The sequence below is a fragment of the Pholcus phalangioides genome, unplaced genomic scaffold (genome assembly GCF_987345545.1).
Source record: "Pholcus phalangioides strain wild (caught in Gottingen) unplaced genomic scaffold, Ppha-v1.0 ptg000003l_1, whole genome shotgun sequence".
NCBI lineage: Eukaryota > Metazoa > Arthropoda > Arachnida > Araneae > Pholcidae > Pholcus > Pholcus phalangioides.
In genome coordinates, this window is record NW_028301596.1 from 40,697,916 (window position 1) to 40,711,753 (window position 13,838).

General features: G+C 34.1%; 1 protein-coding gene across 2 annotated transcripts in view; it reads left to right on the top strand.

Moving 5' to 3' along the window:
- LOC149088607 (uncharacterized) overlaps positions 1-13,838 on the top strand; it is a 49,214-nt gene that overhangs the window by 11,191 nt on the left and 24,185 nt on the right. For both annotated transcript variants that reach the window (XM_089248175.1, XM_089248182.1), the window contains exons 6-14: positions 1,483-1,521; positions 2,285-2,377; positions 3,073-3,146; positions 4,216-4,459; positions 6,244-6,270; positions 8,172-8,234; positions 10,116-10,163; positions 12,624-12,671; positions 12,833-12,880. In XM_089248175.1, the coding sequence (XP_089104301.1) occupies positions 1,483-1,521; positions 2,285-2,377; positions 3,073-3,146; positions 4,216-4,459; positions 6,244-6,270; positions 8,172-8,234; positions 10,116-10,163; positions 12,624-12,671; positions 12,833-12,880 (684 nt within the window). The remainder of the gene's footprint in view (positions 1-1,482; positions 1,522-2,284; positions 2,378-3,072; positions 3,147-4,215; positions 4,460-6,243; positions 6,271-8,171; positions 8,235-10,115; positions 10,164-12,623; positions 12,672-12,832; positions 12,881-13,838) is intronic.

A 13,838-nucleotide genomic window follows, 5' to 3' on the forward strand; every position in this document is an offset into this window, starting at 1 on the left:
GGTTCCGATTTGCTGACTTTTGATGACAAGGGGGCAGGGGGGGGGGGTTGGATAATGCTTACGTCATCAACCGCCCTTTATTAAAATATGAAACATTTTTAATTTCATCTTATTCGGTGCACCAAAAACGAGTAAAACCTTTCCGTAGTTTGTGGGCACTTGAAGTAATATTCTTCCCTATTGATAAGCCTACACAGCCACTTTAGTAATCTCCAAATGTCCCACAGATCCTTCAAGTAATCTGGGAATGTGTCCAGAGCCGCTTAAATGCTCACGAATTGTGCCACGCCTCGTTCAAGCGATCCGTATATAAATGTATATGCCGCGGATCACTTAAATAATCTGAGAATGTGCCACGGGTAACTTGAGTGATGCAGAACAGCACTGGGGTTCGTCAAACCGGAAGATACCCAGGCCACATCGCCATATGTGCTTAAGTGCTCTAAAACTATGCCACATGTCACTCAAGGGATGTCTAAATGTGTCACGGATCGCTTAAGTGTTTTGGAACTGTGTCCCGGGCCACTTAAATGCTCTGGAATTTTACCACGGGTCACTTAAGCGATCTGTAAATGTGCCGCTTATTTCATTTTCAAAATTAAGTTTCAGGAGGGCAGGCCGCATCAGATAATCCCCAGGGCGATATTTGGTGCGCGGGCCAAGGACCTTTACGCGCTTTATCATTATACGGCTTAGAGGGTGGGTCGCAATGAATTTATTAAAGATAAATTTTGAGTTCATAGCCTTTAATTAGCGCCGCTGCGGTGGTCGAGTGGGCATAATGACGGACTCGCATCACGAGGATCCGGGTTCAAACCTCACCGCAGTGGTGGTCGGCTGAAGTTGGTTTCCTGTGGTTCTCAACTTCGAAGCGCAAATGCGAGCCGATCTCCCCATTATAAAGTCTCGCCGCAGAGAGCAACAGGCCTACAACGATAAATTATTCAATCACTACACTTCACTCATACTTAGAAAAACTGGTGGCAGATGGCAGCACTACACATAACAAGCATCACACAGAAGCAAACTTCACGTCAGGTTTCACTACACGTACACGCACATTCCCGCATGTACCCATTCGTTAGAGCAGAGGAATATGGACGAGGTGCATGTGTGGTTTAGTAGTAGCCTTCAAATAGCATTGAAATTAACAATTATAATAATTGATTATAATAGTTAACCTATAATTAATTGATTTTAATATATAAAAATATTTTCTTCCGAAATTTCAATTTCCGAGTCACGAGCCCCCTATGCCTCCTCATGTACGTCTCTGATCCCACCAATATGCGTTAGGATTCAGAGCTGATGACGAAATTTTGCTGACGGGGGGGGGGGAGGGGCTGTCAAAATTGCTAAAAATTTGCTGACGTAATACTTGAACGGCGACTTAGCAATACGAATATCACTGATGCATATATCTTATGTATTACATCTCGACCAATATTCAGAAACAATTGATTTTCTTTTCCTTGCGTGCAGGTGGAGGGATCAATGGATTTAATCCAGGATTTGGTGGAGGTGAGAGAAATTTATTGTTTTTCAATAACTAAGCGAAACTCTTACTGTTATATATGTGCAGTGGCACTTTGGTTAATTCGAATTTTGGATATATTGGAACTTTTACGAGCTCCCGTTCATAGGCGGAGATTGACTTGGAAGTCTGCGGGGGGGGGGGGGTCGCACGATGATGATGATGATGATGATGTCAGTTCATATATACATTAGATCAGTCGACTCCACCTTTGACGCTGAGGGCAATGCCCCCAACGCCCCCCCCCGTACCACCGCCCATGTTCCCACTTGATTTTTCAACTTAGTTTAATTCAAAAATTTCTTGTTTAAATCGAATTTTTCAAATGTTTTGGATAATTCAAAGTTGGAGATAAAAATCGAGGTTTTTGTATGAGCAAATTTAGTTTGGCGAAATTCTACAAACAGTCAGACTGGGCCAAGTTGTTATACAACACATCTTTGAAGACGAGAAAATAACATAATTTGGAAATTCTGACGTTATTTCAGTACACTACGGATGACGGTTTTTTGATCTTGACTTCTGGATCGAATTGACATAATATACCAACATTCTATCTGCTGAGCCTTTTTAAATGGAATGATTCTTTTTTGGTACACCCTGTATTATAAATTAGGGGTTCGATCCCATCATAGAGTGCTGCATGGGCATACATTATTTTTTCGCCATTATTTCCAGCTACATTTAGTAGAAGTAGCTATCATTTATTAAGTACAAAATTTGATAAAAATGAAAATAAATTCCCTTTAGGACCACCACAGCCTCAACAACCAGCGCCACCACCACCACAGCCTCAGCAACCGGCACCCAGTGGTCCCCAACCAGGTCAAGGAGGAATAAATGGTAAGTGAGATTTAAGAATAAATTGAAAATTTATTAATCATGCTGCAATAGGAAAAATATTATCTGGTGATTCTTTTTTATTTCTAATTTCTTATAAAATTTTATATCATTTTAATAATTTATGGATTTTAAAATTTCAAGTAATTCAATTTCTTGCTTTCTTCTCTTGACCTATTTATGATATACGCAAATAATTTGCAACAAAAACTTAATTGTTGCTAAAAAAATTATTGCCATAGCAAATTTATAATTTTGTTTTTTCTCTATCAGATTTTCTGAATAATCTGTTTACATATGATTATACGTATAAGGCGTTTTTAACTAAATTCTTGAATTTATAGCGAATCTGTTTATTACTGCACTATATAATCGATTTTTGTAGAGATCGATATTCGAAATTCTTCTCTGTTTTTCTAGTATAGCATAGATTACTTATCCGAGGGAAAAATAATTAATTTGATTTAATTGAGAGTATCGTGAAAACACAATCAGAATTTTATATAAAACTTAAGAAAAATTACAGGGTGAAGATATGAATAAAAGTTATTTATACGAATTCGAATACAAAAAGTATAGTTATTATTCTTTATCGGGGCAAAAAAAGTTAGCACGAACTTACGCTCTCACGATGCATACAAATTATTTACATATTTGAATTTTCTAAAAAATTAATCTTTATTTATTTGTGTTTTTAGCCTACAAACCTCAAGGCATGACAAACGCCCAATGGGAGAATTATATGAGAAATTATTTGCTGAATTATTATGGAGGTAAATTCAATAAAACCCCTTGTGCTAATTTTTTACTTCAATTTTTATTCATTGTGTATAGACGGTATATTAGCACTATATGTTTTACCGAGAGAGAATTGACGGACCGAAGAGAAGTTTATTAATCATTTTTCTTGTTCTTATACCCCTACATTGCAACACTATAGTGCATGGAAAGTGCACGGAAAGTGCACAACATTATGATCATTTTAAAAGTGCACAACATTATGACAATTTTAAGTGCACAACATTATGATCATTTTAAGTGCACAACATTATGATCATTTTAAGTGCACAACATTATGATCATTTTAAGTGCACAACATTATGATCATTTTAAGTGCACAACATTATGATCATTTTAAGTGCACAACATTATGATCATTTTAAGTGCACAACATTATGATCATTTTAAGTGCACAACATTATGATCATTTTAAGTGCACAACATTATGATCATTTCAACTTCACAACAGTATGCTTGGGAAGCAGCTACTGTGAAAGCTATTTTAATTATTAAATATTTCTTTAAATTTATAGTAGTTGAATTCTAGATTAAAAGTTAGAGAAACAGTGAAAATTTCTAGCTTTTCAAAAAATAGTTTTTAATCTATTTTTTTTTTTTGAGCGTAATAGAATACAATGAAACCCACACTAGACGGTCACCCCTTTTTTACGGCCAAATAGTAATTGTGTTCTATTTTAAACTCTTCAATAGGAACTCCTCTTTTACGGACGAATGTTTTGTCCATCTGGTGTCCGCAAAAGTGAGGTTTTACTGTAAGAGTTTCAAGAATTTTTCAGCAAAATATATGATTTTGTTATCGACTCATAAAACCTTACGTATAATGTCACAAAATAAATTTAATACCGGCTCAGTTCCAATGAGGTGTTGGAATGATTCATTGTTCAGCGCAACTGTATAAAATATAGTTAAAAAAATTATTAGCTTTCACATAAAAGTGTTATGTGCAAAATCTTATTTACATGAACAGAAAAGTTTTTCTTTCTCGTATCCAATGATTTCGTTGAATAAAAGATTTCAATTCATGAAATGTTCCCTTTTCCGCTTCAGCTTCATCAGCAGCATCTGCTGCATCACAAGGTGGAGCAGGAGGAGGATCCTCAGCGGCATCGGGAGCAGCCGCTGCATCACAGGGTGGAACTGGAGGAGGATCGTCAGCAGCATCAGCCGCATCTTCTGCATCACAGGGTGGAACCGGAGGAGGATCGTCAGCAGCATCAGCCGCATCTTCTGCATCACAGGGTGGAACCGGAGGAGGATCGTCAGCAGCATCAGGTGCTGCTTCGTGTGAGTGAATTCGTATAACTCAATGGTTCTCAACCGGAGGTGCGGGAGAACATTTTTGGGGGTGCGAGATGGGAAAAAAAACATGTTGACTGATTATTCAGGGAAATTAAATTGATGATAAAAATTGAATTTTTTAAATTTCTAAAAGATATGAATCATACCAATATTTTGACGCCTCATCTTTGACTTCTGTTCGCAGAAATGTGTCATATGAATTTTGCTTTGTAAAAGTTTCTTTTCGATTAGCAATCGCACTTTCTTTCAAATTTCGGTTGAGAAAAAATACCATTATTTACTTGAACTATTACGTGGTTTGTTTACATTGGTACGGCATGTAATTAGCATGTTGTGCTTAGAATCGATACTGTTGTGAACACACATGACTCAGGAAAAAGGTAAAAAAATTCAATCAAGTGTCAAAGAAACATTAATTTATAGTTGTTGCGAGTGGAAGCAATTAGTGAAGTGATTCAATGGACCTTTTTTAAAAATCTCAAAAAAAAATGTTAAAAAATAGTAACTTTTTTCGTTATTGAATTAATTTTCAAAAAAAAAAATAATGAAGCTAAAGTTAAAGAATTCATAGAAATTAATTATTAGATAAATAATGTTATGAATTACAGAGAAAAACCAGAATTTTTTAACAGATAAAAAACAAAAACATTATCTAAGGGGGTGCAGAGGAAGGTGAGTTGCATTGCTCTGGTGGTGCGGAAAAGAAAAAGGTTGGGAACCACTGGTATAACGTTTACTCATTTGTAATAAAAAAAAAACAAAAAAAAACCGCATATATATATTATACTTCTCTCAGTGAAGGAAAATTTTAATTGCTTTAACACGTTCACTGCTAATGACGCCACGGTGGCGTGATGAAGGACTTGTACTAGGGCGCTCATGACGCCATGGTGGTGTCATGTACAAAACTAGTCTTAGCTACAAAAGCTAGCAGTAGGGATAGAGAGTTGTCTATTTCCAAATAGGCCCCGCAGTGAACGTGTTAATGAAAAAGTTTTTGAGATTTTCTCCCATTCATCCATACTCTCTGTCAACGTTTCTCCTACTACAGTAGTTTCCATTATATCGTCAATGTTTACATGTCTTGTAAGGTGGGAAAGACGACTCCCACTGACAATGTGAACCAACCATTAAAGATAGAAAGAACATCCAGAAAAAATTTAAGGTCACCCAAAAAAATAACATTGAAAATTAACATAAAAAGGTTAGGCAGTGTCGGACACTGCCGCAGTTATTTTCGTGAAAACGTCAATCGTTTATAGTAAATTTCAATTATAATTTTGTTTAATCGTTTAACTCATTTGCAACTTCCATTTATTGAATACAGGGTAGTGGTATGAAAAGTAGGGTACATATGCCTTTGGAAATATTTGAATATCTCTTGCAAATCTATACAAGTTTTTGGTTGGTTTGTCTAAGTCATTAACTTGTTCAAGTTTAAAGAATTTCTTATGGTATGCGCGAATCATTTTTGAACCACAGGAGGTCGCAACTGTCACATTTGTGGCCAAAGTTCACAAAGTTTAAGAATGTTTTTCTTTAATTAGTGGTCGTCGCCGGTGCAAGAACGTTTTTACATTAACCACTGAAACGTGATTACTTTGGCTCTTTTTGTGGAACTATTCACACATGTTTTTCACAAGTTCATTCCTGTGATCATATAAAATTGATTTGAGAAATTAAAAATATTATGTGCAGAAATGTATTGTTACATCATAAAATATAAGCATGTAAAGTTTACGTCATCTCACATTCAACTTTTTTTTTAGCTGCTATTGACTACCAGAAATACGCAAGTAAGTCCTCGCAGTTATAAATTTTTCTCATGTTTGACAGTTTCTTTCAAGAATATCAAGTTGTTGAAAAAAATAGTCAAGTCAGTTGCTGTAACTCAGGGGCCGTTCAAGTATTATGTAAGCAAAGTTTTAGCCATTTTTGACCCCCCTTGTCAGGAAAAGTCAGCAAAACGCTGACCCCCCCCCCCCCCTGTCAGCAAAATTTCGTCATCAGCTCTGCCCCTCTGAATCCCAACTCATATTTTCATAAAGGGTGGTTGATGACGTAAGCATTATCCAAACCCCCCCCTTCTCCCCTTGTCATCAAAAGTCAGCAAATCGGAACCCCCCCCCATCGATGATGACGTAACACTTGAACGGCCCTTCATACACACAAGTACTATGAATACGAATAAGACAATATAGTTTTGTTATATTGAATACTGCTTGAAGTAACTGCGTGCAAAAACACTCGGGGTATTTTATGAAAAATGCTCGAATAGAATAAAAGTTCTAAAGTTGATTCTAGATAAATAAAACATGGAAATATGAAAATATTACTGTTCAACCGAGCGATAAATACTGTTTTGTGATACTTTCACTGCGGTTAAAAATTTATTAGGGGAAATTAATCTTAATAAATATACATATATATATGCATCTCTGTAAAGAAACCGAAATAAAATTTACCCCCCTAACATTTCAATGACAATTCATCAAAGTATCAATGATCGAGATGCTTAATTTTTGCCAATTTTACATGCTAAAATGACAAAGTATCCCAAGTCCGTAAAAAACGACAATAATCAACAATTTAAACGACCGGTATCACGACGAGTTTTCTTTCGTTTCTGGGTAAATTCATTTAGGTAAAATATATTGGAGGTCACACATATTTCGAGATCGGCATTCCCGTTGACAATTTTACGTATTTTAATTGAAAATAAACCATATAAAACTTTTGTATTCCATACATTCTCTTATTATCATTTCGTGGGAGATGGGGTGCAAGAAGGCCAAAATTTTCTACTCTTTCTGCTGATTATTTTCCACATTTCACTCTTTTACTCAGTAGAAATTTAATTTCTTTTAGACATTTACTTGAAGGCTTTAGTGGTTCTTATTTTCGCCTCTTTGTCAGAGAATGGTGACTCATTTCTATCCATGGGAATGTCAATCGAGTCTTTTAGACACTTTGTGCCGAACACTCTGTATATTCACGATGTCCGGGTCACTAATTCAGTTGTTGATGTTGTGTGTAAGAGACGTCTATTTGCACACACCCTTTAAGACAACTGTTTAATTTCACATATTAAATTTATTCCGATTAATATAGAAATATTTATATATACACAAACTAGGGAGAGAGCATAACTATGCGTGAGTTTCTCAAGCTCTCTCGAGGGACTCCTTTCTCTCAGTCTGGTCTCGGCGACCTTCATGTTATTGGCAACCGCCACAACATTAAAATTCATATTCTTCCCCATTTTTTTAATTAACCAACTGCTTTTCAAAATTTCATTTTAATGTAATTTTTTTTTTCATCAATCATGGATACAAACATCCGCAAAGGGGTTTGAACATTATTTATAACTGAAAGACCATACAAAAAAATAAATCATTCGATTTATCTGAATCCTTCAATATTATCCTCATCATTATTTATTTTACATGTTTAAGATAATAAAAATTAGATCTCGGTAGACAAGATGATTTAAAACATTGAACAAATTTTGCTTTTGTATAGGTTGATTTTGATCAAAATATTGAGAAAAAAAACAAATAGGTTGCATAGTTTTACTATAATTTTAATTATATTTACTTTCGTTGAATAAATATATCTCGTAACATGTTTTTTTATAATGAAGAAAACCTTCTGTAGCTATAAAAGTTTTTATTATATCCAACGCACTTTTCTACAGGTATGAAACCTGCTGACTGGGATGATGCCACTTGGAAGTATTATATCTACCAACTTATGGGAGGTACGTGCTGAAAAATAGCTGATTTACTTTTGTTTATTCTAGATCTAAATTTTCATCCTATTTATTCATTTAGTTTCTTTCTATAATAGTACAAACTACTGCGAGAAAAAAGCCTATTTCAATTGAAATCACTTGTATTATGAAATAGATTCGATTTGAAATCGTTAGTTCATCAAGTATCAAAAGAGATCCAAAAATCATCTTATGATAATAAATTAGAAATCTATTGCTGCTATAATTGCAAATATTTAAAAATTTTCTCAATATTCCAGAAACTTTAAAAAAAAAAAAAAAATGAATGTTAGAAAAATTTTAATAAAATTTTTAAATGTCAGATACTCTTTTTTTGTCAATATTTTTAATTCTTTTCTTTGAACGTTACTCATTTATATGAGTAATATCTCGTTTATCTACTATAAATGCGATGCTGACACTTAAATTAAAATAAATTAGAAATCTATTAGACTCTATTACAAATTAGAATATATTCTAATTGTAATAACTGATTTTAAGTTTCAAGTGAATTTTTAAGTGGAAAGTCAGTGACACAAAACACCATAGACAAAGAACAAATTTATTCCATGTTTATGCAAAAACACTGATCAAAAAACTAATATTTTAAGAACATTGCGGAAATTATTTAAACTCGTACACCTTTAAAATTTACAATTCACACACATGCGCTCTTATTCTTTTTTCTATTCGTTGTGTTAAGCAATGAGTTTTTGTAACAATTGCACCTAAAGAACAGACGGACACGCTTAGAAACAAGTAAAAAAAAACAGCGAAACTGTTCGTTATAAGTGAGCTTGTTTATCTCCGTGCCGGCTTAGAAAATTATGTGTTTGAGCAAAATGAAACATAATTTAAATGCACGATACGCATTTTTCAATAATCTGAGAATTCTTAATATAAGTAGAGATTCAACTAATCAAAAGAGACAAAATTGTTATAGAAATCATAGGAAATTAAATACATAAATGAATAAAAAATATTTTATTTTTTCATGATACGGTTATGGACGTTAAATGTTTTGCATAGAGCACAATTTTTGCATAATAAACATGCATAATATAATGCTTTTTCTTTTACGAGAGCCCGGTTGCATATTTCGCAAGTGCACCGTTACTCCGTGATTGTACGATTTTTTTCTTAATTTTTTCCATACAGCCAATCACGTAGCTTCACCCTCCACGATAATTTGCTTAACTTTACGACATCTTGTTCTATTTCTTATCTGATCGCTGAACAGCGGTGCGAACAAGGTATCCATCGCTGAATCCGCCAGACATTTTAAACGTGCAATAGCGCTATTTTGAATACAATATAAACGATTGAATTTTTTAAACCAAAATATTTACACATTTAGAGTGCAAACTGAGATATTCAAACAGTTAAAGGTGGATCACGATTTCAAATTTCTGAAAACGTGATAGAAAAGCATCGCAATTTTTAGAAAAAAATTTCTCCAATTTATCAATGAATTTTTCGATAGCAAATGGACTGAAAATGAACAGAAAAAAACTGTAGTATAAAAATATCTCACGCATTTGTTGATAATCGTAAACAGCCATAAAATATTTGTGAACATCTATTTAAATATCGGAACAAAAATGCTGGAAGGAATTACATTTTACGGAACATTATTATTATTGGTCTTTTAATAGTTTTTACACGTTTGTAAAAATATTTAATTGATTAATCATACGCTTATATTTTAAGAGTCGGCAAAATACAGGGTGTTCCGAAAAGAATCATCCGATAAAAGAAAATCATAACTACTCAGCTTTTAATCCGTTTTCTTTCGTCCGTCAATCATTCATAGCCTCAAATTAAAATACTTTTGGTATTTCTTTGATTATTTATTTGTTTTCACAATAGGCAACTCGAACAACGGATTGAACATCCTTGGATTAACAGGAGGAAAGGGTGAGTTTGTCATGCAGTGTTATTACACCAAGGCTTTACATTTTAACTACTCAAGTATAAAATGTTATCAACGCAATAGATTCTTTAAATCATTCATTGCCTCAAATTAAAATGCTTTTGGTATTTGTTTGATTAATTATCTGTTTGATTTTTCACAATAGGCAACTCGAACGACGGATTGAACATCCTCGGATTAGCAGGAGGAAAGGGTGAGTTTGTCATGCAGTGTTATTACACCAAGGCTATACATTTTAACTACTCAAGTATGAAATGTTATCAACGCAATAGATTCTTTCAATCATTCATTGCCTCAAATTAAAATGCCTTTGGTATTTGTTTGATTAATTATCTGTTTGATTTTTCACAATAGGCAACTCGAACGACGGATTGAACATCCTTGGATTAACAGGAGGAAAGGGTGAGTTTGTCATGCAGTGTTATTACACCAAGGCTATACATTTTAACTACTCAAGTATGAAATGTTATCAACGCAATAGATTCTTTCAATCATTCATTGCCTCAAATTAAAATGCTTTTGGTATTTGTTTGATTAATTATCTGTTTGATTTTTCACAATAGGCAACTCGAACGACGGATTGAACATCCTCGGATTAGCAGGAGGAAAGGGTGAGTTTGTCATGCAGTGTTATTACACCAAGGCTATACATTTTAACTACTCAAGTATGAAATGTTATCAACGCAATAGATTCTTTCAATCATTCATTGCCTCAAATTAAAATGCCTTTGGTATTTGTTTGATTAATTATCTGTTTGATTTTTCACAATAGGCAACTCGAACGACGGATTGAACATCCTCGGATTAGCAGGAGGAAAGGGTGAGTTTGTCATGCAGTGTTATTACACCAAGGCTTTACATTTTAACTACTCAAGTATGAAATGTTATCAACACAATAGATTCTTTCAATCATTCATTGCCTCAAATTAAAATGCCTTTGGTATTTGTTTGATTAATTATCTGTTTGATTTTTCACAATAGGCAACTCGAACGACGGATTGAACATCCTCGGATTAGCAGGAGGAAAGGGTGAGTTTGTCATGCAGTGTTATTACACCAAGGCTATACATTTTAACTACTCAAGTATGAAATGTTATCAACGCAATAGATTCTTTCAATCATTCATTGCCTCAAATTAAAATGCCTTTGGTATTTGTTTGATTAATTATCTGTTTGATTTTTCACAATAGGCAACTCGAACGACGGATTGAACATCCTCGGATTAGCAGGAGGAAAGGGTGAGTTTGTCATGCAGTGTTATTACACCAAGGCTATACATTTTAACTACTCAAGTATGAAATGTTATCAACGCAATAGATTCTTTCAATCATTCATTGCCTCAAATTAAAATGCCTTTGGTATTTGTTTGATTAATTATCTGTTTGATTTTTCACAATAGGCAACTCGAACGACGGATTGAACATCCTTGGATTAACAGGAGGAAAGGGTGAGTTTGTCATGCAGTGTTATTACACCAAGGCTATACATTTTAACTACTCAAGTATGAAATGTTATCAACGCAATAGATTCTTTCAATCATTCATTGCCTCAAATTAAAATGCCTTTGGTATTTGTTTGATTAATTATCTGTTTGATTTTTCACAATAGGCAACTCGAACGACGGATTGAACATCCTTGGATTAACAGGAGGAAAGGGTGAGTTTGTCATGCAGTGTTATTACACCAAGGCTATACATTTTAACTACTCAAGTATGAAATGTTATCAACGCAATAGATTCTTTCAATCATTCATTGCCTCAAATTAAAATGCCTTTGGTATTTGTTTGATTAATTATCTGTTTGATTTTTCACAATAGGCAACTCGAACGACGGATTGAACATCCTCGGATTAGCAGGAGGAAAGGGTGAGTTTGTCATGCAGTGTTATTACACCAAGGCTTTACATTTTAACTACTCAAGTATGAAATGTTATCAACACAATAGATTCTTTCAATCATTCATTGCCTCAAATTAAAATGCCTTTGGTATTTGTTTGATTAATTATCTGTTTGATTTTTCACAATAGGCAACTCGAACGACGGATTGAACATCCTTGGATTAACAGGAGGAAAGGGTGAGTTTGTCATGCAGTGTTATTACACCAAGGCTATACATTTTAACTACTCAAGTATGAAATGTTATCAACGCAATAGATTCTTTCAATCATTCATTGCCTCAAATTAAAATGCCTTTGGTATTTGTTTGATTAATTATCTGTTTGATTTTTCACAATAGGCAACTCGAACGACGGATTGAACATCCTTGGATTAACAGGAGGAAAGGGTGAGTTTGTCATGCAGTGTTATTACACCAAGGCTATACATTTTAACTACTCAAGTATGAAATGTTATCAACGCAATAGATTCTTTCAATCATTCATTGCCTCAAATTAAAATGCCTTTGGTATTTGTTTGATTAATTATCTGTTTGATTTTTCACAATAGGCAACTCGAACGACGGATTGAACATCCTTGGATTAACAGGAGGAAAGGGTGAGTTTGTCATGCAGTGTTATTACACCAAGGCTATACATTTTAACTACTCAAGTATGAAATGTTATCAACACAATAGATTCTTTCAATCATTCATTGCCTCAAATTAAAATGCCTTTGGTATTTGTTTGATTAATTATCTGTTTGATTTTTCACAATAGGCAACTCGAACGACGGATTGAACATCCTTGGATTAACAGGAGGAAAGGGTGAGTTTGTCATGCAGTGTTATTACACCAAGGCTTCTTAATTTAAGTAGAGATTTAACTAATCAAAAGAGACACAGAATTGTTATAGAAATCATAGGCAATTAAATACATAAATGAATAAAAAATGTTTTATTTTTTCCATGATACGGTTGTGGACGTTAAACGTTTTCACATTTAGACAATTTTTACCTAATATAAACATGCAAAATATAATGCTTTTTCTTTTACCGAGAGTCCGGTTGCATATTTCGCAAGTGCACCACTATTCCGTGATTATAAGACTTTTTTCTTAATTTTCTCCATGCAGCCAATCACGTAGCTTCACCTTCCACGATAATTTGCTCAACTTTACATCTTGTTCTATTTCTTATCTGATCGCTGAACAGCGGCGCAAACAAGGTATATATTTCTATCGGGGATTATGAGATGCATCAGTTGCGTGTAGTTACAGAGACATGCATTTATATCTTACACAAGGGACGGACTTTATTTCACACAACATACTATATACATGACGAGAAAACGAACTGCGCAATAACTAGAATAATCACCTGATGGCGCTTTGAGCGCGTACATCAATCCTCGCTCTGAGGAAGTAGCTTTCTTTTCCCACACGTGTCGGCGGCGATGCCACAGACTATCCCCCCAGTGAGCGAGCGAACGCTAATGTAGGAAATACAAGATTGACATTCACATATTGAGGATACAAAATTATAAAAAATAATACGCAATGTGCATGTGTGTATAAATATTTGCGACAGCTGAGAATTCAATATTTTGCAGATGAATGAAAAATACGAATGTATACGATGTTAACATATTTGCAATGATTTGAAAAAAAATAATGTAAATTAACACTTATGCGAGAAATGCGAAAATAATATATACACATATGCGAAAATGCGAAAATAATATATACACATATGCGAAAATGCAAAGGCATAACACAAGAATATAA